The 27,930-nt window shown below is 47.9% G+C and overlaps 1 protein-coding gene across 3 annotated transcripts in view; it reads left to right on the plus strand.

Annotated features, from left to right (window-relative positions):
• The window catches only part of PHF20 (PHD finger protein 20), a 1,067,420-nt gene that overhangs the window by 462,760 nt on the left and 576,730 nt on the right, over positions 1–27,930 (plus strand). For all 3 annotated transcript variants that reach the window (XM_078652233.1, XM_078652235.1, XM_078652234.1), the window contains exons 10-11: positions 3,446–3,658; positions 16,416–16,679. In XM_078652233.1, coding sequence (XP_078508359.1) covers positions 3,446–3,658; positions 16,416–16,679 — 477 coding nt within the window. The remainder of the gene's footprint in view (positions 1–3,445; positions 3,659–16,415; positions 16,680–27,930) is intronic.

Genomic DNA, 27,930 nt, shown 5'->3' on the forward strand with positions numbered 1-27,930 from the left:
CGTCAGAGTTTCCAAGGCGACACTCGCTCGGTGACTCTTTTCGTCAGGAGTGGATCTGCGGCCTCCGGTACGCCTTTCCGCCTGTACCACTTCTGCCTCGAGTGCTGCAGATCAAGCGCGACCGGCCCCAAGTCATTCCTGTGGCCCCGGACTGGCCATGATGTGTCTGGTACCCCGAGCTCCTGAGCATGGCTATCGATCCTCCAATCAGACTGCTCCTTCGGGAGGATCTTCTGTTGCAGCAGCAGGGGACGGTCCTCTAACTGAACCTGTTCAGCCCCTACCTTCATGCGTGTAGATTGAGCGGCGACAGTTGACACCCTTTGACCTTCCTCACGAAGTCTGTAATGTCATCTTTGGCAGCCAGGCATCCCTTCACTAACACGGTATTCGCCTCCCGATGGACAAGTTTGTGGCATGATGCACAGTGGAGGCAGTAGATCCCCTCTCCGCCCCTCTTTCTGAGGTTCTTTTCTTCCTTCTTTCTTTGGCCCAGCAGGGCACTGCTCTGGGCACTCTCAAAGGCTATCTGGCGGCTATCTCTGCTTTTCTTGTTCAAGTCCTCTATTGTTAACAAGTTCTTTAAGGGCATTATTCATGTCTGTCCTCCATCTCCTTTCATAATGCCTCAGTAGGACTTGAACCTTGTCTTGACTTATCTTATGTGTGCCTCTATACAACTGTCCTCTCAGGCTCCTTACTCTGAAGACAGCCTTTCTTGTTGCCATCACCTATGCTGGCAGAGTGAGTGAGCTTCAGGCTTTCTTCCAAGCCCCCTTTTTTCTCTGTGCATCTGGGCAAAGAGGTGCTTCGAACAAGACCCTTGTTCCTTTCAAAAGTGGTTACACCTTTTCACATTAGACCAACCATTACGTTGCCCACCTTTTTCCCACCTCCCCACCTTTCCAAGCAGGAGGAGAAGAGACTTCACTGTCTGGACCCTAAACGTATGCTGTCCTTCTACTGTGACCGCACTAAAGATTTCCGGATGGACGATCAACTTTACGTTGGCTATGTGGGTGCCAAGAAATGGTGGGCTGTCCAAAAGCGTACCATCTCCAGATGGGTTGTCCTTTGTTTAAATATTTGTTACGCTTTAGCGAAGAAGGAACCCCCAGTGGGTCTCTGGGCTCATTCCACTAGAGCTACGGCAGCAACTACTGCTTTGTCGCGTGGAGTCCCCCTTCACCAGCCCTTACTGCCTAGATAGTCCAGTCCGGAGGGATGGCTGCTTTGCCCGTTCTGTCCTCCAGGACTTTCTGGTGTGAACTTGATTCGCAGACCCTCCTCTGGGGATGGTATTGCTGGGGTATCTATTCTAAGGTAAGGAATCTATAAATAACTGCCTCTTTCAGATGAACAAGTCATCTACCTTTGGTAATGTTGTCTCTGTAAGAGACATAGGTTAGTTATAGATCCCTAACTGCCCCACCCATCATCCGGATTCTGCGAACTGACTTCTAGAGATAGGGACTCCCTTATATGGTCCTAGTTGTGGCTTGCCAGTAGTCAGTGTCTTGAATGGATCTGCACTTATAGCGTGGAAAGTCTTGTCAAAACTGATGTCCGCACACAGGGGCGCCGTCTAAGTAGACACTGCTACATCATCCCGCCGACCATCACACCGACGACGGTCGCAAAGTCGACACCACTTACTGACGCGCAGAGGTACTGCTAAGAGAAACAAATCTCCAGATCCAGTCTGACGCCTGGGGGTAATTCTAAGTTAAGAAATCTATAACTAATCTATCTCTCTTGCAGATACATCATTACCAACGGTAAATAGCTTGTTCTTAGCGAGTTGGTCACAGTCAAGCTGGGTCAGACAGAGTGTGGTAAAACTGTAGAAACTGCACTTAATTTTTAGTAGATTTTATAGAACTTTTGATGCTTGCTGAGCTTTGAGAACCTTAGTGGGCAGATATGATGAAATTAAGTATAACATAGGGGATTAGACTGTATTTAAGAAATTAAAGCAAGTATACTAGATCTAAGAAATGTGACAAGTCTATAACTAAGCATTCTTTCCAACTAGTGACATTTTCTTAATTCTTCTTCTTCATTCAAACACCAGAAGTACTTGCACTTTAAGGTGCTTTAACAATGCCTACAGTGGTTCTTATCGGTAGCAAGTGTCTGCACAAAATATCTGCCACTTCTGACCGCTCATATAAAGGAAGGACACTGTTTTCCTCATCCTGGGAGATTGTCTGACCTTGCCTCTCTCACACTAGTGCTAAAATAGATGTTTACAACTGTGGTAACCCTTTTATCCAGTATGGGACTGTTGATGAACCTAAACATTCTCTCAATAAGACTACTGCCAATTGCAGTGTCTCCATTAGACATTAATATTTATGTATTTAGATTGCTTTCCATCGACCTCTGGACTCAGTGATTTGTGGGTGAGGGTACATACAAAGTAGCATGTTAGAAGCCTGCTGTATGAACAATTAGAGGATTAGGTATGGCTATGTTGTGCCTAGTACGCCTGCCAACTAAAATATCCCATTACAATGATAGAGCCATAACACTGACTACACAGGGCTGTGAGTGCAAGCTGACTTAAAATGTGTTGAAGGGTTGATTATCAAAAAGGAATGGAGAGTAGGTGGATCCTTAAAGATTTTCTGAGCTTGACAAAGTTGTTTTTTCATCGTCAAATGTGGTGGTAGAGAATTCCGTGAAGAATCCTGAACTTGTAAAGATTGACAGACAAATATTTTGGAAAGCTCTTTCCCAATTCAATTAAAACAGTTGTCATAATGCCTTTGTTCTTGGCTATTGCTCCTCTTGATTACGGATTTTACACTGAGAAGGTTGACCTATTTCGGAGGCGCACAACACAAAATGGTCTACAGGTTTGAAGGAAGCAGTGGAACGAATAATGTCAGTTCTTAGGTCTTGTAATACACTGGTGGCAGAAACTTCTCAGTCTTCAGGAGTTGCCTCCCTTTCCATCCTCCAAACCTACAGTTTGAGTGAAGACAGACCCTTGATTATCAGGTTGAGTTAATCTGCACGCACAGGCCACAAAAGAACTGAGACTGAAAGAAAAGTAGCTTTTCACTAACAATATGGAACTGAGCGCATTTAATTTAGCTCTGATAGCCGATCTGCCACCGGTCCAGTGGGGACGAGTCTTAAGGCTTGCCGGTGCTATGACTTTTCTGCATTTGATAAAAAAGTTGAGCAAGATCACTCAATCTGTTCAAGAAAGCACTGTTGGTATAAGAGATATGACTTCAGATGCATTCTTTGTCTCATTTTATATTGGTACCTACTGTTCTATTGATATTTCTTTTTGCTGAGTTTCTTCTATGGCACCCGTAATTTGGATGCAAGCATAGCCACATTATCATTTGTTTAAAGTTAATAACTGTCTTTAATGTTTTAAAGCAAATGCACAATTAACATTGTGGATGATTTGTAATCTACTTTTCAGGAAAACATGCTGAAACTGTACTTGATATTCAAACCAAGGAAACATTGATTGGCTCTTCAGGCAACATTAAGAGAAAACAGAAACCACGGAGATCAACCAGACGATCTTCAAATAGTATGCAAGAGATGCTTGATGAAATTCATTTGACACCAGGTTCCGCAATGATTCATCCTTTGAATAATCAGCCTTTGAGTCCACATCAACCACCTCAAGGTGAGAATTGCTGCTGTGTACCTAAGTTACTGCTAAAATAGATCGTTTGTATTACTTTTCTTCATTTCTACCTATTTTCTGGTTTACTTCTTTAGCATTCAGCAACATACTCTTAATTGTTGTCTTCGTTCTCTGGTCAAAACCAGATATTGTTTTTAATCTTGTTGTAATAAAGATGAAAGGCAGTAATCTTCTTACTGATAAACTTTTAACCGCTTATTCCTCACCCTAGAATATTCCCCAGACATTAGACTGGAGTCCGAAAATCTTGATTAGTAACTCTTGGCAGTCTTTGGCATGGTTTGGCTCTGCGTCTGCTTTGGAAGTGAGGTTGGGTTGCCTGTATAGGGGCCACCCCTACGCACTGACATTTCCTGTGTTCCTTGCCAACAGTGTGAGTCCGAAGAGCTACCTCAGTCACCTTTTGATACTTTTTTTTGTTACCTTTTGTCGACATTTTTGGGCTTTGCCCCCAGTGCAAATAGGGCATTAGGTTCACCTGCTAAATCCTTTAGGTTTTATCTTTGTGGAAATTGTTACAGGCAAATTTCTGTGTCCGGCTCTATCTGACTTGTATCCGGTGCTTGGGTTTGGGCCACAGCACCAAGGTCTGCGTCAAGTACAAATCGCTGCACCCAAAGGTAATTTGTGAGCGATTAAGGTCCTGGCGGTGGGGCGGGATAAGGCTCTGTACTGCTCCAAGTCTAATTCCCGTGGATGATCTCTGGGCTGCTCCTGAAGCTGTTCATGCCAACGATAGTCTTCCCACTCCAAGACCTCCTTGTCAGTCGTGTATGTCAAAAAAGCCCAAGAAGAATTTGTTGAAACCCTCTGTGACTTCATCTTCTTTATGACATGTTTCCAGGTCCGGTTTTCCACCTGTGGAGCTGGTTTCGGGGCCAGCTCCGCGCTGCCTATAGTTTCCAGGTGCCGGAGTGACGCCTGCCTAACTTAATTTTGTTAAGCCATGTTTGGAACATCGACACCCTCTGAAGCTCATTCAGGCCTCATGTAGCTGGGAGGTGCCCCTGTTGGGTTACAGTTAACTGGTTCGCTCTTGACACAGCTGGGTCCTCTGGAGCTGCATCTGAATCCGGACTAGCACAGTCAGGGGTAATACCACCCACCTGAGCTACGTGCCTCACAGCACTATCCCCTGGCACCGCTTAACAGTGAGCTGATTATCATCCCCATAGCGGATGCACTAGACGATGCTGGTGCAGTTTAGGCCTCCCCATCCCCTGGAATTTTCCACTGATCCCTACCATTCTGAAGGAGGGGATGAGGTGTATGGTCCCCTTGGAGCCTGGTGGTGTAGGCATCAACCGCGAAGGTCCACCCAAGTGTGCTCCCTACCTCAGTATCAGATATGGAATCCAAGAGGCTGGACACCTTCTGTAAGCACAGTTTTTCTTCCACCAGCCTTGCCCTGTGGTAGGTGAACACTGCATGCTTCTTGGGCTAATATTCCCATATATTGTGGGATTTGGTTGGGCAGCTGCTTCCCGTGTTGCCCCGAGGAAGGACTTGCCATCCTCAACCAAGCTCTGTTGGACGACAGGGATGCACGGAAGTTCGCCATCTGGTTTGGATTGGACACCACAGGCTCACTGAGTAGAGCCGTGGCTTCTACCGTGGCACTGTTGCATGCCTTGTTAGGGTCCACTGGGTATTCAGCGAAAGTACAGATTTATTGATTGACATGCCCTTTGATGGCTTCCACCTATTTGATGATAAGGTTGATGTGGCTCTCAGCACTTTCACGAGAGCAGGGTCACTGCCAGATCCCTTGGCCTCTACTATCTTGACTAGTCTGCAACACCAGTCCTTTCACCCCTACTGTGACACAGAAAGGGACATTTTTGGTGACCATAGTACTAGCCATATCAAGTCCAGCAGTGTTCCCACTCTTTTGAGGGTGGGGTATTGGAGCCCAGAAAGAATGTGTGAACCAGTTCCCCCGTACTTACCAGTCTCTTGTCCTTCTTGCTGCCACAGCCTCAAAACTAATTTTGCATGTACTCCACCCAGGGCCGCCATCTCGTTTGCTGCAGAATAATACACCAGCTGCCCCAGTGGCCGGTGATTACATCGGACAAATGCTTTAGTCAATCATGAAGGGGTGCACCCTACCATTTTTTGGAAACACTTCCGCCCCTCCCACCATGCCAATAACGGCTGATCGTGGATGATCTCGTCTTTCTTAGTCAGGAAGTGCAGGCTCTTTTGGTCAAAGGAGCCATCAAGAAGGTGCCCGCACCAGAGGAAGGGCCTGGTTGTTATTTCTACTACTTCTTGGTACCAAAGGAAGGAGGTCTCTGCTCTATACCAGACTTGCACAATCTCCACCACTTCCTGAAAGAAGAGCAATTCAAGATGCTCACACTGGCTCAGGTCCTGTCTGCCCTGTAGACTAGATGCTAGTGATGGACTTGCAGGACACGTGTTTCCACATCCCAGCCGTTCGGCCCACAGGCATTACCAGTAGTTTATGAGTCATGAGCTTTTTCAATTCAGTGTGCTCCCCTTTGGTTTCACCAGCGCTCCTTGGGTGTTCACAAAAGTGATGGCAGTGTTTGCAGCCCATTTGCAGAAGTTAGGTGTGTCAGTCTTCCCCCACCTTCACAACTGGCTGAGGATGGGCATGCCCCAGGCAGTCGCCTCCCACCTCCAGACTATGGTAGCCCTTATGCATTAGCTGGAGTTCACTATCAACTTGTCGAAGTCACATATGACTCCCTATCAGACCCTTCCTTTCATCAGACCCATTCTGGGCACACTGCAGTTTTACGCCTATCCTCCGGAGTGGTGAGTCCGGGATGCTCAGGTAATGATTCCAATATTTTGGTCTCTATCATGGATTTTGGTGAGACTGACATCCAAGGATGTACACGCAAATGGATCTGCTCCATCCTCATGAGAAGAACACAAAGGGTCAGATTACCTCTCTTCATGTCAGAGACCAAGAACCTGATCTGTGGCGTACCCGAGAAATCATCCGTGAGCTCCACCCTGTTCAACAGCTACATGACACCGCTAGCCAACATCATCCGAGGTCAAGACATTACCATCCTCTCCTATGCTGATGACACCCAACTCATCCTTTCCCCGACGGACAAGACAACAACCACTAGAACCAACTTCACCAACTACATGACCATGGTAGCAGAGTGGATGAGAACCAGCTGCTTGAAGTTCAATTCAGACAAGGTGGAAGTACTGGTATTCAGAAATAAGACTTCCCCATGGGACTTCACCTGGTGGCTGTCAGAGCTAGGTCCAACACCCACAGACCACACAAATCTGGGGATCACCCTAAAGAAGCTCAACATGACTGCACAAGTCCGTGCACAGAGCACCTCCTGCTTCCACATCCTACACAAGTTCTTCAACTGGGTACTGCAGAACACCAGAGGGACTGTCATGCAAGCACTCAACACAAGCAGGCTCCACGATGGCAACCCACTCTATGCCGGAATCTCTAAGCAACTCTTACACAGACTTTAGACCATCCAGAATGCCACTGCATGACTCGTACCTACCTCCCTCACAACACCCACATCTCACAGCACCTCAAGTAGATATACTGGATCCCAATTCACTTGCGCAGCCAATTGAAATTTCTCATGCACACATACAAAGCCTTTAACAACACTGGACCTGCTTACCTGAACAGCTGCATCCATTTTCACCAGTTTGCCACATATCTATGCTCTGCCACTGGCATTCACAAAAGCAGAGTAGGATGTCGCTCATTTTCCCATATCGTACCCAACACTTAGAACGACCTCCCTCAACACATCAGAACGACCTCCCTCAACACATCAGAGCCTCCTTCTTGAGTTCCAAAAGAGGCTGAAGATCTGGTTTTTCAAGTAAATCTGCGGAACGACACACCTGCTCAAGGGCCTAGATACCCTCATGGGTGATTAGTAGGCAATACAAATTGTCATTTCCTAACATAACTGACTCTGAGGCTCATGGTCTCGTAGTCTCCTGCATCCCACTGGCATGTGAGGGCTCTGCAGTGAGACCTGAACTCCCAGTGAGTGCAACATCAGGAGAATCTTTCTGACTTTCGTTTATATATCTGAGGGAACTGCAAATGATCTGCAGTGGTGGTTGACGAACCACGATTGGGTAAGTGGCAGATCGCTCTCCCTTCCCCACCCAGAGCTTACAGAGGTGACAGATGCATCACTCCTGGGTTGGGAGAGGGGGAGATCAGAGGACTCTGGTCTCCGATAGAGTCCCAGCCCCACATCAATCTTCTGAAGCGGATGGCGATTCGCTTGGCATTGCAGGCTTCCTTCCATCGATCCCAGGAAGACAGGTACAGGTGTTCATGGACAGCATCACCACCATGTTGCTTTGCAGCAAACAGGGCAGGGTGGGGTTGTGGAACCAGTGCCAGGTGGCTCTGCGCCTCTGGACTTGGCTGGAACAAGATCTTTTCAGGTCGTTCTGGGTCTTTGAAAGCCAGGGCAGACAAACTCAGCCATCGATGCCTCAGAAATCACAAATGGTTTTTACATCCAGAGTTGGTGCAAAGTCTCTTCTGAGATTGGGGAGAACCTTGATTAGATATTTACACCTCGCAGAGAATGTGCAATGACTCCACTTTCGCTCATTGGAGTTTTTAAAGTGGTTCTCGCTCAGAGACCTATTTCATCTTGAGTAGAATTTGGGGCGCCTGTATGCCTTTCTACCCACTCTACTCCTGCCTCAGTTCTCATGAAGATCAGGACTGATGAGACAAAAGTCTGCCTAGTGGCTCTGGATTGGGCACAGAGTATGTTATTCCAAACTGCATGAGCATCTATCCTCTAATCAGGCTGCCCCTTCTGGCGGATCTTCAGGCGCAACAGGACAAGGCCCTGCATCCAAAAATGTGCACGCTCCACCTTCATGCATTGAAATTGATGGCGACAGTTGTGGGTTTTTGATCTTTCTTCTGATGTTAGTCATGTAATTGGGGCAGTCGGGTATCCTTCCACTATAACTGTCTACACCTACTGTTGGGATACATTTATGGTTTGGTATCCCTCACACCATTTAGACCCCCATTCTGCACCTCTTGTTAAGGTTTTGCTGTTTGTTCTTTCTTTAGCCCGGCAAGGACTTGCTCTGGGTACTGTTAAAGGTTGTCAGCCATCTCTCCTTTCTTGTGACTGCCGGACCAAATCTCCCTATTTAAGTCACCGAGTGTGACTGTTTTTGAAAGGTTTGCAGCAATTGTTTCCACCTATTTCCTTTGTGATGCCCCAATGGGACCTCAATCTGGTCCTTAGAGCCTGTGCATAGCTGCCCTCTGCGGGTTTTGGCTCTAAAAACAGTGTTTGTGGTGGCCATTCCATCGGCCAGGAGGGTCAGTGAACTTCAGGGCTTGTCTGTCCAGCTTACATAGACCAACTTTTTCCTTGACAAACTAGTTCTTCGAACGCGTGCCTCTTTTCTTCCGAAGGTGGTCAACCTGTTTTACATTGGCCAGACCATTACCCTGCTGGCCTTTTAGGCTCCACCTCAACCGTCAAAGGAGGAGGACAGACTCCATCGTTTGGACCCAAAAAAAGCATTGTCATTCTATATTAATTGCACCAACAATCACCGGGTGGGCGATCCACTCTTCATTGGGTTCACTAAAGCGAAGGAGGGCAAGAAATGAACCATCGATAATTGGGTAGTACTCTGAAAACAAATCTGCTACTCATTGGTGAAAATGCAACCCCCTGAGAGCTTGCGGTCTTACTCTACCAGGGCCAAGGCTGCCACTACTGCGTTAGCACACAGAGTTACCTGTTCTGGGCATCTGACAGCTGAACATCACTCTAAACGTTTACACAGCGCTACTGCTTGGATTGTCACGTCAGTCTCAGTGGACTTTCTGCCTGTTTGGTCCTCCGGGACTTTTTTGTCTAAGCCAGTTCGCAGGCCCAACTCCAGGCAGGTTTAGCTTGCTATCTATTCTAAGATGCAGAATCTTTGATTAGACGTCTTTATCAGAAGAACAAGTTACTTACCTTTGGTAACTCCTTTTCAGGCAGAGACTCTATCTAAACACAGGATCTAGGGTCTTAGTGAACGGGGTGGCCTCTGACTTTTTAACTTGGCTATGGGTACCAGACAGGGCTGCCCCATCTCCAATGCTCTTCATCTTTAGCATCGAACCTTTTGCAGCAAGGGTGAAAGCTAACCCGAAGATTAGTGGGATTCGGTTTGGCACATATGACCACAAAATTTTGTTGTTTGCGGACGATGTCCTCCTGTCAATAACCAATCCAGTTGTCTCCCTGGCCGAAATACATCAGGAACTAAATATTTCATACTAAACTTAACGCTGCCCCCAGAGGTGCAAAGAACGGTGGAGGAGATGTCTTCCTTTCAGAGGGTGCGTAAGGCCATTACATATTTAAGAAGTTCAAATCACCCCCAAGTTGAGTAATCTATATAGGGCCAATTTACCCCCGCTGCTTAGACAGCTTAAAACTGACTTCAAAAAATGGAGCGCCGCATACATCTCCTGGATAGGCCGAATTAACGTGGTAAAGATTAACTCGCTTCCCCGCCTTCTCTATCTCCTCCAAGGGCTACCTATCCAGCCTGAGAAGGGATTATTTAAGGAGTTGAGATCCATGATCACAAATTTCATCTGGCAGGGGCAAAGAGCAGGTCTCTCTCACCGCCTCCTGACGAGACCGCGACTAAAGGGGGGTCCTTGTTCTCCCAGATTTCCTTCTATATTACAGAGCAGCTCAGTTGCGGGTCCTGGGTGAATGGTCACTGTGGGAATTGGAAAACTGTGGCTCCACATAGACCGACAGGTGACGAGTAGAACCATCTGGGATTTACCGTGGAGACAGGGAGCTGACAGGTCGGCCAACGCATATCTGAGCATACCCACAGCAGCTACCCTACAGGTATAGGACACAGTGACCAAGTCAATCCATCACAAGATTTGTAAAGCGCACTACTTACCCGCGAGGGTCTCAAGGCGCTGAGGGAGAGGGGGTTGCCGCTACTGGTCGAATAGCCAGGTCTGGAGTAGTCTCCTGAAGGTCAGCAGGTCTTGGGTCTGTCGTAGATTGAGGGGAAGGGTGTTCCAGATCTTGGTGGCGCTGTGGGAGAAGGATCTGCCTCAGGTGGTGGTTCTCTGGATGCATGGGGACGGTGGCCAGGGAGAGGTCGGCGGAGCGGAGGTGACGGTTGGGAACTAAAACCCTACCATTGACCACGTTTCCATCCCCCGACACCCCTATTGATTTTTGCACTGCCTTCCCTACAGCACTTAAAGGTTTTTTGATCATTGGAAGACGGAAGGATGCTTCATGATTTCGCACCTGTTCACCGGAGGGAGGATACACCCCTTCACTGACTGCACAACCCGCAACCAGCTTCCACAAACTGAAGGCTTCCATTATGCCCAGTTGGTACATTGGGTCCAGCAGCCGCAGATGCGACAGGCGGCACTAGGGAATTGCTCCCGTTGGAAAAATTCGTCCAAACTGGCAACACAGGGAGGGGTGCATCTCCTTCCTCTATACACTTTTGCTTACACTTAGGCCACAGCGATCACTGCGCCACAAAACATTTTGGGAGGGCATTCTCCCGTCCCCGCCTTCAGAAAAGCATTGGGAGTCCCTATACAAAGACATTGCAAAATACATTTGGTCCATGTTCCTGAGGGAGGCCCACTATAAAACTCTGTATGACTGGTACCTCCATCCACAGAAACTGCACTCAATTTTCCCCACAACGTCCGATCGCTGCTAGCGGGGTTGCGGCCTCCTGGGGGATTTTTAACATACATAGTGGGATTGTCCCACTATACAACCCTTCTGGAAGCAAATATTATCCCAGATCAGCCTAATATTGGGGTACCCGATTGCCGATTCCATGGAACATGTACTCCTGGGAGAGCGCAGCCCAATTCTCAAGTAACAGACCCAAGCGGACCGTTCCATTATGTGGCTGTGTTTAGGTGTGGCCAAGATGGCACTGGAGGCAGCCTGGAAGAAACCGGAGGCTCCCTCACACAATGGCATGCCTGCCTGTGGCGCGCACTGACCCTTGAACGAATGTCCGATATTGTCAAGGACTCTCGTAAGCATGGGCAACCACAGGGGGGGGCGCCCCCCCCCCCCCCCCGATCGCCAGTGTGTCATGTGTGCCATTGTTCCAGGTGGCAGCCCCCTCCATTGGGTGTGAAGGGTGCAAGGGGGTAGGGGAGAAGGGTGCAAGGCAGAGGGGAGAAGGGTGCAAGGCAGAGAGGAAAAGGGTGCAAGGCAAGGTAGAGAAGGGTGCATGGCGGAGGTGGAGAAGGGTACAAGGCGGAGGGAGAAGGGTGCAAGGTAGAGAAGGGTGCAAGGCGGAGGGAGAAGGGTGCAAGGTAGAGAAGGGTGCAAGGCGGAGGGGGAGAAGGGTGGGTGCAAGGCGGAGGGGGAGAAGGGTGCAAGGCGGAGGGGGAGAAGGGTGCAAGGCGGAGGGGGAGAAGGGTGCAAGGCGGAGGGGGAGAAGGGTGCAAGGCGGAGGGGGAGAAGGGTGCAAGGCGGAAGGGGAGAAGGGTGCAAGGCGGAAGGGGAGAAGGGTGCAAGGCGGAAGGGGAGAAGGGTGCAAGGCGGAGGGGGAGAAGGGTGCAAGGTGGAGGGGGAGAAGGGTGCAAGGGGGAGAAGGGTGCAAGGCGGAGGGGGAGAAGGGTGCAAGGTGGAGGGGAGAAGGGTGCAAGGGGGAGGGAGAGAAGTGTGCAAGGGGGAGGGGGAGAAGGGTGAAAGGGGAATGCTGAGAAGGGTGTAAGTCAGAGGGGAGAAAGGAACAAGGGGGAGGGCGAGAAGGCTGCAAGGCAGAGGGCGAGAAGGCTGCAAGGCAAAGGGGAGAAGGGTGCAAGGCAAAGGGGAGAAGGGTGCAAGGCAAAGGGGAGAAGGGTGCAAGGTAGAAAAGGGTGCGATTCAGAGGGGGAGAAGGGGGCGGGGGAGAAGGGTGCAAGGGGGAGAAGGGTGCAAGGGGGAGGGGGAGAAGGGTGCAAGGGGGAGGGGGAGAAGGGTGCAAGGGGGAGGGGGAGAAGGGGGGAGGGGGAGAAGGGTGCAAGGGGGAGGGGGAGAAGGGTGCAAGGGGGAGGGGGAGAAGGGTGCAAGGGGGAGGGGAGAAGGGTGCAAGGGGGAGGGGAGAAGGGTGCAAGGCGGAGGGGGCAAGGGTGCAAGGCAAAGGGGGCAAGGGTGCAAGGCCGAGGGGAGAATGATGCAAGGGGGAGAAGGGTGCAAGGGGGAGGGGAGAAGGGTGCAAAGGGGATGGTGATGAAGTTAAAAAATGTGCACCCCCCCCCCCCCTCCGGAAACATTTCTGCGGCGCCCATGCACCTAAGGGCTTCGATTATGTTTGGTGCCCACTAGTAAGCTATCTATCGCAGGGGCTTACCCTATTTTCATGCGGTCCAAGACTGAGCACATTGCATCTCTTCCTGATATAGAAGGTTGCTTCTTTATCCCGTGGCTGGGGCCCTGATTCTCCCTCCTCCCCCCCTCTCGTAGGCCCTCTCGTGCAGGTCGCAGGAGGCTCCCTTCTCGTCCCCTCTCCACATACTAGAATTTAAGCTGGTGTCTTTCTGGGTATGGTTGGTTTGAATATTTTTTTTTATGTAATCATTGGCTCTTCTTTTTCACCTATGGTGGCGTCCAAACATGAGCATTCAGCTTTGGGGACATGCATTCCTCCTGTATAGTGGATAGTTAACGTGAAAGCCTTTTGAGTCTGCACGAGGTTCTCTCCTCCGATTTTTGCTCACAGGGGCAATCTGAAACTTGTCACTAAACTGCGCCTATACTATAGCTATCCAATGTACGTTTTTTTGCTCCTGTGAAAGACTGAACGCAATATGGTTTCTGTAAATTATTTGTAACCTTTACATAAAAATCAATAAACAGATTTTGACAAAATTCCCAACTATAACATTACGTTAACCTTAGATTCTTTTTCAGTGAATTTTGTTTATTTTTTGTTTGAGAGAGGTCTGTCGCCCTGTGCGGCTTGGGGTTGGCCTCTCCTGCAGCCCAGTCTGGTGCCAAACCCCCTGCGGGTGCTCTCCCTCACTTTTATTTTTATTTATTTTTTATTTCTTTTATAGCACTTATAAGGCGCGCAGCTACCCACAAAGGGTTTCCCGGCGCCGGAATAGCAAAGCACATAACACAACTAGAGAGAGAGCAATCAACAGGCAATTATTTGTCGAACAACCAAGTTTTTACGCTTTTCCTGAATCTCATATGGTTTTCTTCCTTGCGTATATGGATGGGCAGTGTGTTCCAAAGAGTTGGACCCAGATATGAGAAGGATCTCCCGCCCATTCTAGCCCGTTTGTACCTAGGCACCGCGAAGTTCGCTGCTGTACATGAACGGAGGCTGCGATTGGGGAGGTAAGGCTTAGCAAGATCTTGTAGGTACCTGGGGGCAGTACCAGCTTTGATTTTAAACAGATAGATCAGGGTTTTAAAGCGGATCCGATTTTCTACCCTGAGCCAATGCAGGTCCCTAAGATGTTTGGTGATCCTGGCGGATCTAGGGATTCTGCAAAGCAGTCTGGCAGCAGCGTTTTGCACGAGTTGCAAGCGTCTTATTACTGCTTTGTTTGAACCCAGGTACAGGATGTTACCGTAGTCAAGCCGAGATGTAACTAAGGCATTGACTACGGTCTTCTGGGTGGTAGGTGGTAACATCCAGACAATTTTGCGTAGCCATCTAAGAATGGTGAAGCACATGCCTGCCACTTTGTTGGCTTGCTGTGTCATAGATAAACTGTCATCTCGATATGCCGCAGATTTTATGCGATTTCTTCAGGGTGCTGCACTGAACCCTTGCGGTGAATCAGTGGATCCATGAAACCCTCCCCCAAAAACATTTTTAAAGCCATTTTACCCTGGGGCGAAGGTTGGGGGGGGTGTGGCATTCTCCAAAAGGCCCAGCGGTACAAGACTCTTCCCTGCCTCTCTATATCTTATTTGGTTTTATTTTTGAAAACTTTGGGACCAAGTCCTAAAATTAAGCCACAACTTTTCCCTCAGAGAACGGCCAGCCAACCACAACGCATGGTGGAGCTTGCGGATTCATTGCGCATCCTCCGTGGATTCTCCAGTGCATGAAATTATACATACATTGTGAGCCTTCATTTCTCAAAGTACTGGATGGATCTATAACCATGCTTTCTGGATCAAGAAGTAGCTTTCTCTCTCTCACACACACAGGACACACACAAACCTGCAACAACATGCAAAAAACAGACTCAAGCACAGCAAGGTCTGAAGTAGTTCATTTTATTACGATGTGACCAATAATGCATTTCCGCCAATATCGGCCTTGTTAACATTACGGGAACTGCTAAATTGTTATGTTATTTGCGTACTCATGTCATACGCATAATAGATATTTATTACAAGCATTTTGCCCATTTAATTTCCAAACATTACATTCAAACGTACGACCATAAATTAAGAATTTCATGGGAGATTGTAAAATATAAATTCTACTTATGATAGAGACTTTGTGAAAGAGGTTGGCAGAATCCCCAGGGAGTTCCGTATTTTCGTAGCACCTAGTTTCCAGAACCCATACCATGATGTGTTAAAGGAATGGGCGCAGAGGAACACAAATGTTTCTTTGCGATTGGTAGAGATCTTATTTAAGTATGCTGATACTGACAGACAATCCATCATGCAGAACATTGGCAAATTGAATGCGGAATTGTCACAAAGAAGCTGATTAAAAAAGTAAACACATTTGTGGCAGAAATGAAAGTGAAGATAAACAAGTGTGAGGAGATTATCATCAGCCGCAAAACTCCCATTCAAACGTGATTACAAACGATTATGAAAGAGGGCAAAACTTCACCTTTGCCTTAAGGTTTGATACTATCAGGAGAGAAAGACTTTTCAAAAGTAAGAGGCAGAGGCGAGAGCAATATCAAAGCGAAAAAGCATCAGACGTTAGTTCAGAAGTCGAAACGGATGTTGAGGATCCCACTACAAGCGAAAACAGTCATTTATGTAAACATCTGTTGTTGATGAGCTGTATTTTGTTACGGTTGGACTTTTTGGAACAACGGATGATAGAATATTTGAATCCAAATATAGAATATTTGATTCCAAATAGGCTGTGATACAGGTACTATGCATTACTACAATGTGGACACTCGGATGTGCAAGCCCATTAAGGGCAAAATGTGTTTTTCTAAGTGCTGCTACTTATTCTGTGTGGTACATGCATTCATTAATTGAAATAAGTTATGCACCTCTAGCCCATTTAGGGCTTGAAAATGACTAATTTCAGGTGATACAACAGACATATTAAGATGTTGCCAAAACTCAATTGAATACATAACTGAATTTTGTAATTTGCTTAATTTTATAATTTCTCTTTGTATAAATGAGACTGTCATACAAGATGAATTCAAATACAACAGTAGTAGCACTTTTGGGTGTGTAACGGCAAGAAATTGTGAGGTAGTCATTGCTGTAATATATACACGCTATGGAGACTTAATAGGGTTAAGATGGCTATCAGCCTCATGAGTGATGTATGACATTTTGAATAGTTAATCTTTAATTGTTTTGAAAGAACAGCCAATAAAATTGCACACTTATGTTTTATAATTACAAGTAAGATTTCCTTTTGCTATTTTGACATAATGCATATGATCTCTTAACGTTTAATCTGCTGTAATGAAGAATGATTGCCATTTGTAATCGAAATGGTTTGTCATCAATCTTTCCTGCAGAACAAGTAAGCAACACTCAACCAGGTGTTCAAAGTGAGGAAAAGTCTTCAAACTCCTTAAACATCCCGCAGCCATGTGTTCAAAGTGAGGAAAAGTCTAACTCCTTTTCAGACAATCACGAGAAAACTCAGTTTACGAGCACAGCATCACAACAATCTTCTAGCATTAGCCCGGAGATAAATGATGACGTCTTTGTGACAACAGCTGAATCAGTGGAAAGTCATTTAAAAGAACACACATTTAGCCCAAAGAAGCCTCTAGAAGGTGCGTATATCTTGCTGCAGCACCAGGAGTACAGCCAAATTATATACATTATGTATCTTCTGTTTCTCAGAGAGCCATTCTTTTTCTAGTCTCAAGTGCAAAACTTTATTAAGAACATTCTAAACATTGTTCTATACCAAAGCTAGAAACTATTTTTTTGCTCTTTGGCACTTGTGTGTTCTTTGTGAAAATGTAAAGTTTGTATGTTTAGGGTGAGAAGATTGCTTGATGAATCGTAAGTGAGTAAAAAAACAAAACCGGAGGTATTGTTGAAGCATTTTAATAATCACTCGCAGCCAATTCTAACATATGAAGCCAGTAACTGAAACTGCCATTTGTTAATTTGACTAGTTTTCAGATTTTCCTTGTTGCATGTTTTTAGGAGTCTGACATGAGCATATGGTGTTGAGTAGCTGTTTTTCAACTGTTGCCTATTGCATTTCATCTTCATAATTGCAAACGCTAAGTTGTAATTGAAGAAATTTAAATTGTGGTACCCTTCAGACATGTTTGCTTTTACATTATATTTTAACTTCTCAACTTTATTTACAGGGCTTTGTTTAGGTTTCACTCATGATGTAGAATGTTCTCCTTATGCACTGCTTGCACTTTTATAGTAGAAAGCTGCGCAGACAATGCTAGCCTTTCCTTCAGCTTCATTTGGTTTGCATGCACATTTTTCTAAGTGTGTTGAAGTGGGCTTGGCAGGTGGGGGCACTGAATATTAAAATCTCTAAATATTAGAATTTATAGCCAGTGTAAGTAGCACATCTGCAAAAGGTTTGATTGCATGTTGGGAGATTTCAACTTTCATCTTGAGGCACATAGGGATCTTGATACGGTCTCCCTTTTAGACTTGATGAATAGTGCTGATCTTGGGCAAATTGTAATAGGGCCCATGCATGTGGCTGGCCATACGCTGGATGCAAAAACAACAATTGATGCAAGGGTGTGGAGTGCAAAAAACGATGGATTTAGGCCCAGATCTCTGTACTGGGGTGAATGTATGACATTGTTCTGCATTCTGTCCATCAATTGTTGTTTTTGCATTTGTCACCCCGAGTGGGATGGGTATGCTCAGACGTGAGTCCCATGCTCTCCACACCACTGGAGTCAAGCTATCCAGGCTGATGACGGCTGATAGCCAGAAACCGGTCCTTGGATGCTTGATTCCGGTCCAGGAAAGACATGGCTTGGCAGTTCGGGCTGGACTGTTCCCATGAGGCACAGGGTCAAGGCTGATTTGCATATGGCCATGTCTGACCTGGGGTGGTGTGGAGTGCAAAAAAAGATGGATTTAGGCCCAGCTCTCTGTACTGGGGTGAATGTATGACATTGTTCTGCATTCTGTCCATCAATTGTTGTTTTTGCATTGGCCATACGCTGAAAGGCATCTTTTCTAATCATCTATCTCTCATATTTACTGGCCTGTTGCCCTTGGAGTGGTCAGACCACGTGGCAATACTGTTTGAGTGGGCAGTTCTGGATCATTGTGCGGCTGGTAGACCCCCTAAGAGACAGAGGGAATCCAGAGCATGGAATAAAGTGGAATGCTCGGAGTTAGCACAACTAATTACCGCCACAGCACACTTAAAGCCCCTAGATGTGGCGGAAGCCACCAGGCTATATACCAACTGGCTGGAGGCAGCCTGCAATAAACTAGCCCCAAAGAAAATCTTCTCCCTAAAGAGGGCACTACCCTCTCCGCTCCATGGTGCACGCAAGAACTTAAAAAACAGAAATTGTGTTGTAAATGGATGGAGAGAAATTGGAGGAAAGAATACAAAGATTCAGAAAAAAGAATCTATAAGCAAAGTCTCAGGATCTCCAAAAACCTTTTTAAGACAAAACTAAAGTTTTTCGCTAATCAAAATAACTTGGCTAAGAATTCTGCCAAAGAGCTGTTCAACACAGTAACCTCGCCCAGCAAACATCTCAATGAGCCAGGGACTTAGTGAAGATATTGCTAGGTTTTTCTTTGATAAAGGTGAGGCCATCTCCACTACGTTCAAAGAACCATCCTAAAAAGATATAGTGGACCTAAATGAGGGACAGAAGTCAGTCTCCAATCTGCAGTCTATGTTTGATAAGTTTACATCACTATCCACTTTGGAAACCTATAATTTACTAATGTCTACTAAATCAGGATCCTCCTATAACTCGTGTCTGGTCGCGGTATCAAAAATGCCCCATGAACCTATTGCATTGACACTTACGTCTTTGTTTAATGCAATGTTCTTAGAGAGGTACTTTCTTAGAGCCTGGAAAAAAGCATCAATACTGCCACTCCTCAAAAAGCTCAGTTTGGACCCTAAGGTTCCAAACAACTTACGCTCCATCTCTCGTCTTCCTGTTCCGGGAAAAATGGCTGAGAAAAGAATGAATGGGGCACAGCACGGAGTCTGCTCTTATTAAACTAAATCTACGGACGAGATCAGGGCTGCCCTAGACCAGGGGGTAAGGCAGCCTTGATCAGAGCTGGACCTCTCTGTGGCCTTCGATATGGTCCATCACGATCTGTTGCTGGACCGGTTGCGGGACTGTGGAGCTCGGGGCAAAGCCTGGAAACTTCTAAAGTCCTTCCTCTGACAGATCTCAAACGGTTGCACTGGGCGATTTCTGTGCCACACCGTTTTGTCTGCCTTGTGGAATCCCACAGGGGTGATCTATAAGTCCTACACTCTTCAATGTGTATGTGTCCTCCGTGGCTCCCCTTATTAGCTCCTTCGGCTTTTGTCCCACCTCGTTTGCCGACAACACACAAATTGTAGTGTCTCTGCTGCCTGGACAGGAGATTGGAATAGATTAATGGTTCCTTGACTGCATTGAAGCGGTAGGGAGATGGATGTCCTAAATCTGCCATAAACTTAGTTCAAATATAACGAAGGTTGTTTTGTTTGGGAACGGTCCCAGTTTTTGGAACCCAAGTTGGTGGCCAGACTTTTTTGGGTTCCCTTCTGACACCCACCGGAAGGTAAAAAAACTTGGGAGTCGTTTTAGATGACAGACTCAACTTTGGAGCCCAAGTTAATCCAGTAGCCTCTGCCACGTCATATGTCCTTAGGACATGCAAGAAAATACTGTCTTTGCTGCCAAGGGACAGTCAGTATTTGGTGATTACCTCACGGATAATGTCTAGAATAGACTTCTGCAACAGCCTGTATTCGAATATCCAGGAGCGTTTTTTGCATAAACTTCAAATGTTGCAGAACGCAGCGACCAGACTGCTTTCAGGTATACCCAAATATGCTTCTGTCTCCAGTGAGATCCGCAAAAAAAGTGTGCAGTTTAAATTACTCTGCATGGTTTTTAAGGCTCTACAAGGCATTGGTCCTGACCACCTGAAGTGGCAATGTCAGTGGTATGTGCCCAATAGACCACTGCGCTCTTCTAAAGCAAAATTGGTGATTGCACCATCTACAAAAAGGGCCAGGTGGGGAGGAAAAAGCTTTAGTGCTGGGGAGGACAAGGCTTTGAACGCTTTGCCTTTCCACCTGAGGAACATCCCGGATCTACTTGATTTTAGGAAGGCCCTTAAAACCTGGCTTTTTTGATTGCTCGCTCCGGTTTTGTAACTGTTTTCAGAGGACTGTAGTAGCGCCAGGACCCCTCAGGGTAACAATTGCGCTTTACAAATGCCCATAACATAACATAAAAGTTATGGCGATTCCTGTAGATTGATGTTATGTTCTTCTAGCCTTCACGGCACCGGATGCTGAAGTGATCAAGATCATCGGTGTTGAAGTATATGCCTATGAAGCACAGCTTATCTAAACCTAAGGCATTGAAACACAACATCGAGTAAGTCCCTGAACATTCTCTGCTTCATGGGTGAAAAAGCAGATGGGCAGATGACTACCATCAACTTCTTTTCAGGCACAGATGTTGATTCCGTTAGGCCATGTCAGGTTGAGGAATCTGTTTAGTTAGGCACATAACATTCCAAATTGAGCTAAATCGTTCAGGTAAACTCTGTCTTTTGACCTAGAATTGCAGTGAGAGTTAGGCTCATAGTTAGCTATTTTATTCTAATGCTTATGACTATCGGTTAAGATCCTACAGTGCAAATAAAATTGTAACTTGTTTGTAGCCTTGGTTCTGTATCATAGAACTTTGTTGAAGTCCTAAGAGAGCCTCCCTGGCTGTAATTATCTTTGGCATTCAAAACCGTAGTGGCTTAATTATCATCATATCCTTTTGCTCTTACTGCAAACAACTCTGTGATGCAGCTACAAGTACAGTGTGTCACTGGTAGTGACTGCTTCTGAAGCCTTAAACGAATAGGAGTCTTTGTAGCTTGTGTTGTTGTAGATACACATGCTCAGACTTTTGCAAGTAGTTTTCTTCGAATGAGTCTTTCGAGTCACCTAGTATATGGTGACTCCTCTTGTAGTGGGCCAAGTGCAAAGGCACCAAAATCCAAAATATAGCTTTTTTTCCACCATCTCGTTTGGTCGTGTATTACCAGGGCAACTAAGTTCTATGCTAGTTCGGGTCCAGCCTTCCAATTTGACTCTGATACGGGCCCGACGTCCTTGGGTTTTGGGCGGCTTCAGCCAATCACCTCAGAACCTGCCACATTCCAATCCACTGGTGCCAAACCCTTGCGGCCATTGAGCTCAAAGATACTTAAAAGGCCTTTGAAGGCAAAGCTCCTTTTGATGCCCGTACCGAGACCAGAGCTGTGGTCGAACCCACCTTAAGCAACGAAAAACCTTCCGGGTCAGAGACTCCCTTCCATTTTAGACCGCATTGATGTTTGAATTCCACTTCAACTACTGTCTTCTATGAATGACCATCCTAATCTCTAGTGGCTTCAGGAGGGCTGGATGTGAGGCAGAAATGTCTATCCATCCGCAGACTAGGAAGACCTCTACAAAACTCCCTCTCAATCTCCGAAACTTGCCTTGAAAGAGAAAGCTGACCTTCAAGAGAGAACCTGCTTTGTATTCTCTCCCAGCTCCCAAGTGTTAAAGACACCAAGAACTGGGGTGCCAGTCTCCTCCCGCATGTGCCTCCTTCTCTTCGTCCGGGCGTCAGACTGGTCCGGAAAATTTTGCGCAGCAGAACCTCTGCACGCCGGTGGGAGGTGCCGCACGGCTCCGCCCTGACGTTCATGGACGTGACGTCAGCGGAGCCATATATGCCCCGCCCCGGCGTGCCAACATCAGTTTTCTTCTTTTGTGCGTCACAACGCGGATCCTGGAAACCAGCAGTTCTTGGCCTAGTTTTGGGCCTTCTCGACAACGTTGGTGTCATACCGGAACCATGTGCAGTGTCCCCCGGGTTCAAAGCCTGTGTGGCCTGTGCGCGCCAGATGTCTGGCACTGATCCGCACCGTATTTGTATGAGGTGCCTTGGTGTGCACCACGATTCCAAGCATGCGGCGACTGTCAACAGATGAAGCTGAAGTCCCTTCGGGAACGTCATATGAAGCTGTTGGCCACGCGGCTGTCCGGCCCAGCCTCTTCTCGTCGCAGCTCTCCCTCTCAAAAAGGGGGCTCGTTCCCGAGTCTGCTCCTGCGACCGGCGCCCTAAAAAAGGTAAGCGGAGCCACAAGCGTACATTGAGGTCCACCTCCCGTGGGCGTACCACTGGAGTTGGAGCAACGGGCACCCAAATGGAGGCCTACTCCAGGGCTCTTCAGGCCTACTGTGAGTCCCCCTCTCTCCCTGGCGCGCCTTTGGGCCCCACAGAGGCGGAGGGTACCCAGGCTGGGCCCTCGTCTGCGTATCCTTCACCGACCAGGGTTGTGTGCACCGACTCCGGAGCCAAGGCGACGACATTGGACCGAGGCCCAGACCGTCCTGGTCGCTCCAGCACACTCCGCCGGTCAACGCGTAGCCCTGTGCGGCTTCCTGCACGGACTGCGGAAGTGACGTCGTCACTGACGCCATGTTCGACTCCAGGCTGTCACAGCCAGTCAACGCATAGCCCTGTGCCGCTTCCTGCGCGGACTGCGGAGGCCACGCCGGGCTCGGAGGTGGGCTTCACGACAGACCCAAAGCCGGGCTCAACGTCCAAAACCACACCCAGCTCTAAGGCTGAGCTCATGTCTGGGGCAACGCATCATCCGACGCCGGTCGACGTCAAGGTAGCGTCCCTCGTGGAGGCCGTTGACGTTCAGTCGACTCTGATGCCCACAGATGCCGCTGTCGACGCATCCATCGCCGCCAATGTCCATCTGTTCATCGACACCGGCATCCATGCCTGGTGTTGACCTCCCTCCGGATTTCTCGTTTCTGTCTCCTCAGCGGGTCGAGTGACACTGGTATCCACTACAGCCTTTTGGAGGCTGTTACTTCCCCTGGTCGGGAACCACTGGTCCAGGTCCCTAGTGTGGCATGGCCTTCGGGTCGTTTCCCAGCCCTGCTCTTTATGGTAACTGGGAGAATTAGTCTCCAACTGTCTCCTACTGACGGCCTTTTGTCCCCTCCTAGGGTGACTACTGAGCTTGGGGCCGCCTATACACGGACTATCAACAGGGCAGCTGCTATCTTTGATTTTCAGCCTCCTGTAGTACCACTCATTCCGGATCCCTTAATGGATCTGCTTCATCTCATGCCCGTTACCGTGGAGCCCTCGCTACCCCTTTGGGGTGCTTTATTAGAAGTCCTGCGTGGCGCATGGGTATGGCCCTCTCTCGGAGCCCTGGTTGATCGGGCCATTGCTGGTAGGCACCGTCCTGCCCCAGGGGATCCACTTTGCCTGTCCCTCCACCTTACTGCTCAGGGCCTGGTAATTCAGGTGGCTTTCGTGTTACAGGACTCCTCCACTTTGCCCTTGTTTACTCCCACCAGGGAGTCCAGGTGGCTAGATGCATGTGGAAGACAGCTTTTTGCTTCTTCTAGCGCGGCCATCCGCTCTTTAAACACTACATGCTTGTTTGCACATACGTCCTCCACACTCTGGAACTCCGTGGCTAACCTTCCTTCCTTCCTTTCCGGAGGAATTGCACTCAGAGCTTCTCTGTCTTGTCCTTCACGGCAAGGAGATGGCACATTTCTCAATCCACTCCTCCCTGGATACCACAGACTCTGTGGGCCGTGCTCTTGCATGGTCGGTGGCTTTGTGCCGCCATGCCTGGATGCGTGACAGTCGATTCCCTGATAATATTTGGGAGAGCCTCCAAGACATGCTGTTTAACGGAATAGATCTTTTTTTGGTCCCATACGGACTCAGCGATTTCCAGATTTCTGTCAGGGCTACCGGAATTCTGCTGTGTCACTGACTGACTCTCTTCTTGGTTCCCAGTCTTTCTTTACGGCCTGGTTTTTACCAGAGACAGGTTGGTGTCTCTGTATTGTCTGTACAGCCGTATGGCTGGTTGGTTTTGTTTTCAGTCCTCTGACTGTCTGTTTTGCCAAGAGGACGCCCCCTTCTTGCCAGGGGTTGACCCTTGCCCTATGTGGGGTATTGGCTTGTGGCAGGTGTCTGCCTTCGCCTTTGTTCACTCCTGTGGAGTTTCATTATGGGTATCCCTCTGGGATTCATATACCCCTTTACTGCGTCGCGTAGGGTCGCATCGATCTGTTGTCTGTGGTGCTTCCACTCCTGGTCTGCGTCTATGCTGCGTAGTATCTACCTCGCATGGCCTGGCATCATACTGTTCGAGGCATGTGAGCTGCCGATCACACACTATGCATAGATGGGCCACCTAGTGTTGGGCCCGGATGTTTGCAGGTTGTTTTGTTGTAGAAAAGTCTTTGAAATTCACGGGACAGGTGACTCCTCCTTTGGATGATGCTGCGCATTGGCATCGGCTCCATCCCCAGATTGTTTTTTTCCGCCACCGGGCTCGGATGTGTTTCCAGCACTCCGTGTTGAAACCGATTTCCTTCGGCGCGCAATCCTCACCAACTTCTAAAACTTAGTTTCGAATGCTTTCCAGTCGACGCTACTCTTCAACATCAAGAATCTCGATTCCGGTTGTCGCCGACGGCCTTCGGGCCTAGCTAGGCCTCGACTCCAGCTCATGGAAAAGACGCCATTTAAAAAGTGTCCTCAATGTGCGTCGAAGTTTCCCCACACATACCTTCATGAGGTGTGTAACCTCTGCCTCTCTCCGGAGCATGAGGCAAAGGACTGTTCAGCTTGTGCCTCTTTCTGCTCCAAAAAGACTATAGGGACCGAAGAGCGAGGAGAACAATGGCTCAAAGATCTTCAGCTCCGATACCGGACGACATCTTCGAAGAAGGCGTCAACGTTCCAGAACAACACGATGTAGACAGCAGCTCCGAGGCAGAAGATTCCGAGGTCGAGGACATCACTCCAGCGCAGCGGGTCGTAAGTAAGACAGTCGACCCCGACCCTTCCTCAACACAGAAGGCCCCGGTCACACCCTCGCCCTCGGGTGCACACCGGCACTCTGCTTCTACTGCCCCACCTTCGGTCCCGGCTAAGAAGCCAATTAAGCCTTCAGACGACTCTGGCTCGAGTCAGCCTTCACACGGTGCCGGCGCACATATACCGGCACCGAAAAAGACAACGGCACCGACTACACCTACACCCAAACCATCGGCGTCGAAGCATACCACTACTCCTTCGGCACCGAAACCCAGGTCGGAACCAAGCAAGCCTGCTTCGGATTCCAAGAAACCACCGGAGCCTGAAAAACCATTGGATCCGAAAAAACCATTGGATCCAAAAACAATACCGGAACCGGAAAAATCCTCGGAACCGAAAAAAGCCTTGGACCCGAAAGACTCCTGCTTCCCCACTGAAAGACATTGTCAAGAAACCAAAACAAGCCAGTGCGGTGCCCAAGCCTTCCTCCGCACCAAAAGATCACCCTCCTGCAGAGGATTTACCTTATCCAGACCCGCTCAAAATACTCTAGCTAAGGATCCAATCACTGGACACTTAATTTTGGCTTCAAAAAAGCGACCACTGGACACACCAGCTCCGCATTCAAAGAAGGACATTGCTACCTCTCCTCTAAGACTGCCTTCCCCTTCTCTTTAACCTGTACCATCACCACATCCTCCCATACCACAGCATTTCCCAGCATCCTCCATCATACCAGACAGGGATGATAGCTCTGATGATATGGGGGTAACATACCTGACCCAGCCACACCTACAGGATCCCCTGACCCATGGGATGATTATACCACCCCAGATGTCCCAAATGTCCCTCAGGATGACTTATACCCCTCAAGGCCTTCCCCAACCTGAAGACACTATAGGGTTTAATGAATTAATTCACAGGGCTGCACAATATCATGAAGGGGACATGCATACAGACCCTATCGAGGAAGACTTCATTATGGATACCTTTGATGATGCACAAAGGTCCTCATCCATTTTACCTATGCTCAAAGGAGTGATCAAGCATGCCCCTGAAGTCTTCAAAGACCCAGTCAGAACTCGGGTCATTAACCCTCGTGTAGAGAAAAAATATAAAGCTGCTCCCTCAGACCCAGCATATATTAAAGGTCCAGTACCTTTAGACTCACTTGTAGTTTCCAATGCACGCAAGAGAGCAAACTCGCAGTCCTCGGGGGGAGGCTGCACCACCAAATAAAGAATCTAAGCTACTTGACGCATCCGGGAAAAGAACAGCGTCTCAAGCAGCAAACATGTGGCATATCGCCAATACACAGGCATTATTAGCCAGATATGACAGGGCACATTATGTACAAGGATAGAGCAGACGAGCTTATCCAAGAAGGGAAAAACATCACAAACACCCCTATTAGGTGTGCACTCGATGTAGCAGATACTGCTTCTAGCGTGGTTAACACCAGCGTTTTACTACGCAGACACGCCTGGCTACGTATATCAGGGTTCAAACCTGAGGTACAAAGTGCCATTCTTAATCAGCCCTTTGATGAGCAACACCCATTTGGACCCAACGTGGATGTATCACTAGAGAAAATGAAAAAGGATACAGACACCGCCAAATCTATGGCAGCCCTGCAGTCGCGGGCTCCCAGACGTTCATTTCGTTGCTCATCCTATCGAGGTTCCACCAGGGGATATACTTCAGACACAGCTTCTACTTCGTACAAAGCCCCTACACAGTCCACTTACAGCAAAGGCTACCAAAGGGGGGGTTACAGGGGTAACAATAACAAAGGCAGAGTTAAAAACAACTACTCCCGCTCTGCCTCTACCCCTGCCCAGTGACTCCCTTCCCCTTCCCCCGTCCCATTCCACTCCTGTCGGGGGAAGACTCCAACAATACCTGCCAGCCTGGGAAAACATCACATCAGACAGGTGAGTGCTCCAAATAATTCAATAAGGTTATTGTCTGGAACTAACATCTAACCCCCCAAACATACCACCAAAGCAGCGCCCAATGTCACAGGAACATTTAACGTTGCTCAGACAGGAGGTAATATCCCTCCTGCAGAAAAATGCAATAGAAGTAGTTCCAGAGCATCACAAAAACAAAGGAGTATACTCCCTATATTTCTAATACCAAAGAAGGACGGATCTCTAAGACCCATCCTAGACCTCAGACCTCTAAACATTTACATAGTCGGATCATTTTCATATGGTCACACTCCAACAAGTCCTTCCACTGCTGGTACTAAACGACTTCCTTGTCACTCTAGATCTCAAGGACACCTACTTCCATATTCCCATCCACACAGCGTACATAAAATATCTCAGATTTGTGCTAGACGGGCAGCACTACCAGTTCAAAGTGCTCCCATTCGGAGTCACAACAGAGCCAAGGGTGTTTACCAAATGCCTAGCAGTAGTAGCAGCACACTTAAGACGACAACATATTCATGCCTTCCCATATCTGGACGACTGGCTCATAAAAGCCAGCTCATACAGCCAGTGTGTGCAACACTCACGCTACTATTCAACTGCTTCACAATTTGGGTTTCACAGTAAAATCGCATCTTCAACCTTCACACATACAACAGTATCTCGGCGCTACAATAAACACCTAATCGCTCTCCAGCAAGGATAACAGGTGTACAAGCTCTCCTAACAAAATTTCAACCGCAACACTCACTACCAGCTCGAGTGTTCATGCAGCTCATAGAAATTATGGCATCTTGCATATTTGTAGTACCTCACGCAAGACTGCAAATGCGTCCACTTCAAGAGTGCCTAGCACGCCAATGGAACCAGGCTCAAGGTCAACTGACAGACCTAGTGTTGGTAGACGGTCGGACTCATCGTTCTCTGCAATGGTGGAACAACAAAAACCTTTCCAAAGGGCGACCGTTTCTAGAGCCAGTTCCTCAAATAGTCATGACAGCGGACGCATCGCTCTCCGGCTGGGGAGC

This window comes from Lissotriton helveticus, chromosome 7 (genome assembly GCF_964261635.1).
Source record: "Lissotriton helveticus chromosome 7, aLisHel1.1, whole genome shotgun sequence".
In the NCBI taxonomy this organism is placed as follows: Eukaryota; Metazoa; Chordata; class Amphibia; order Caudata; family Salamandridae; genus Lissotriton; species Lissotriton helveticus.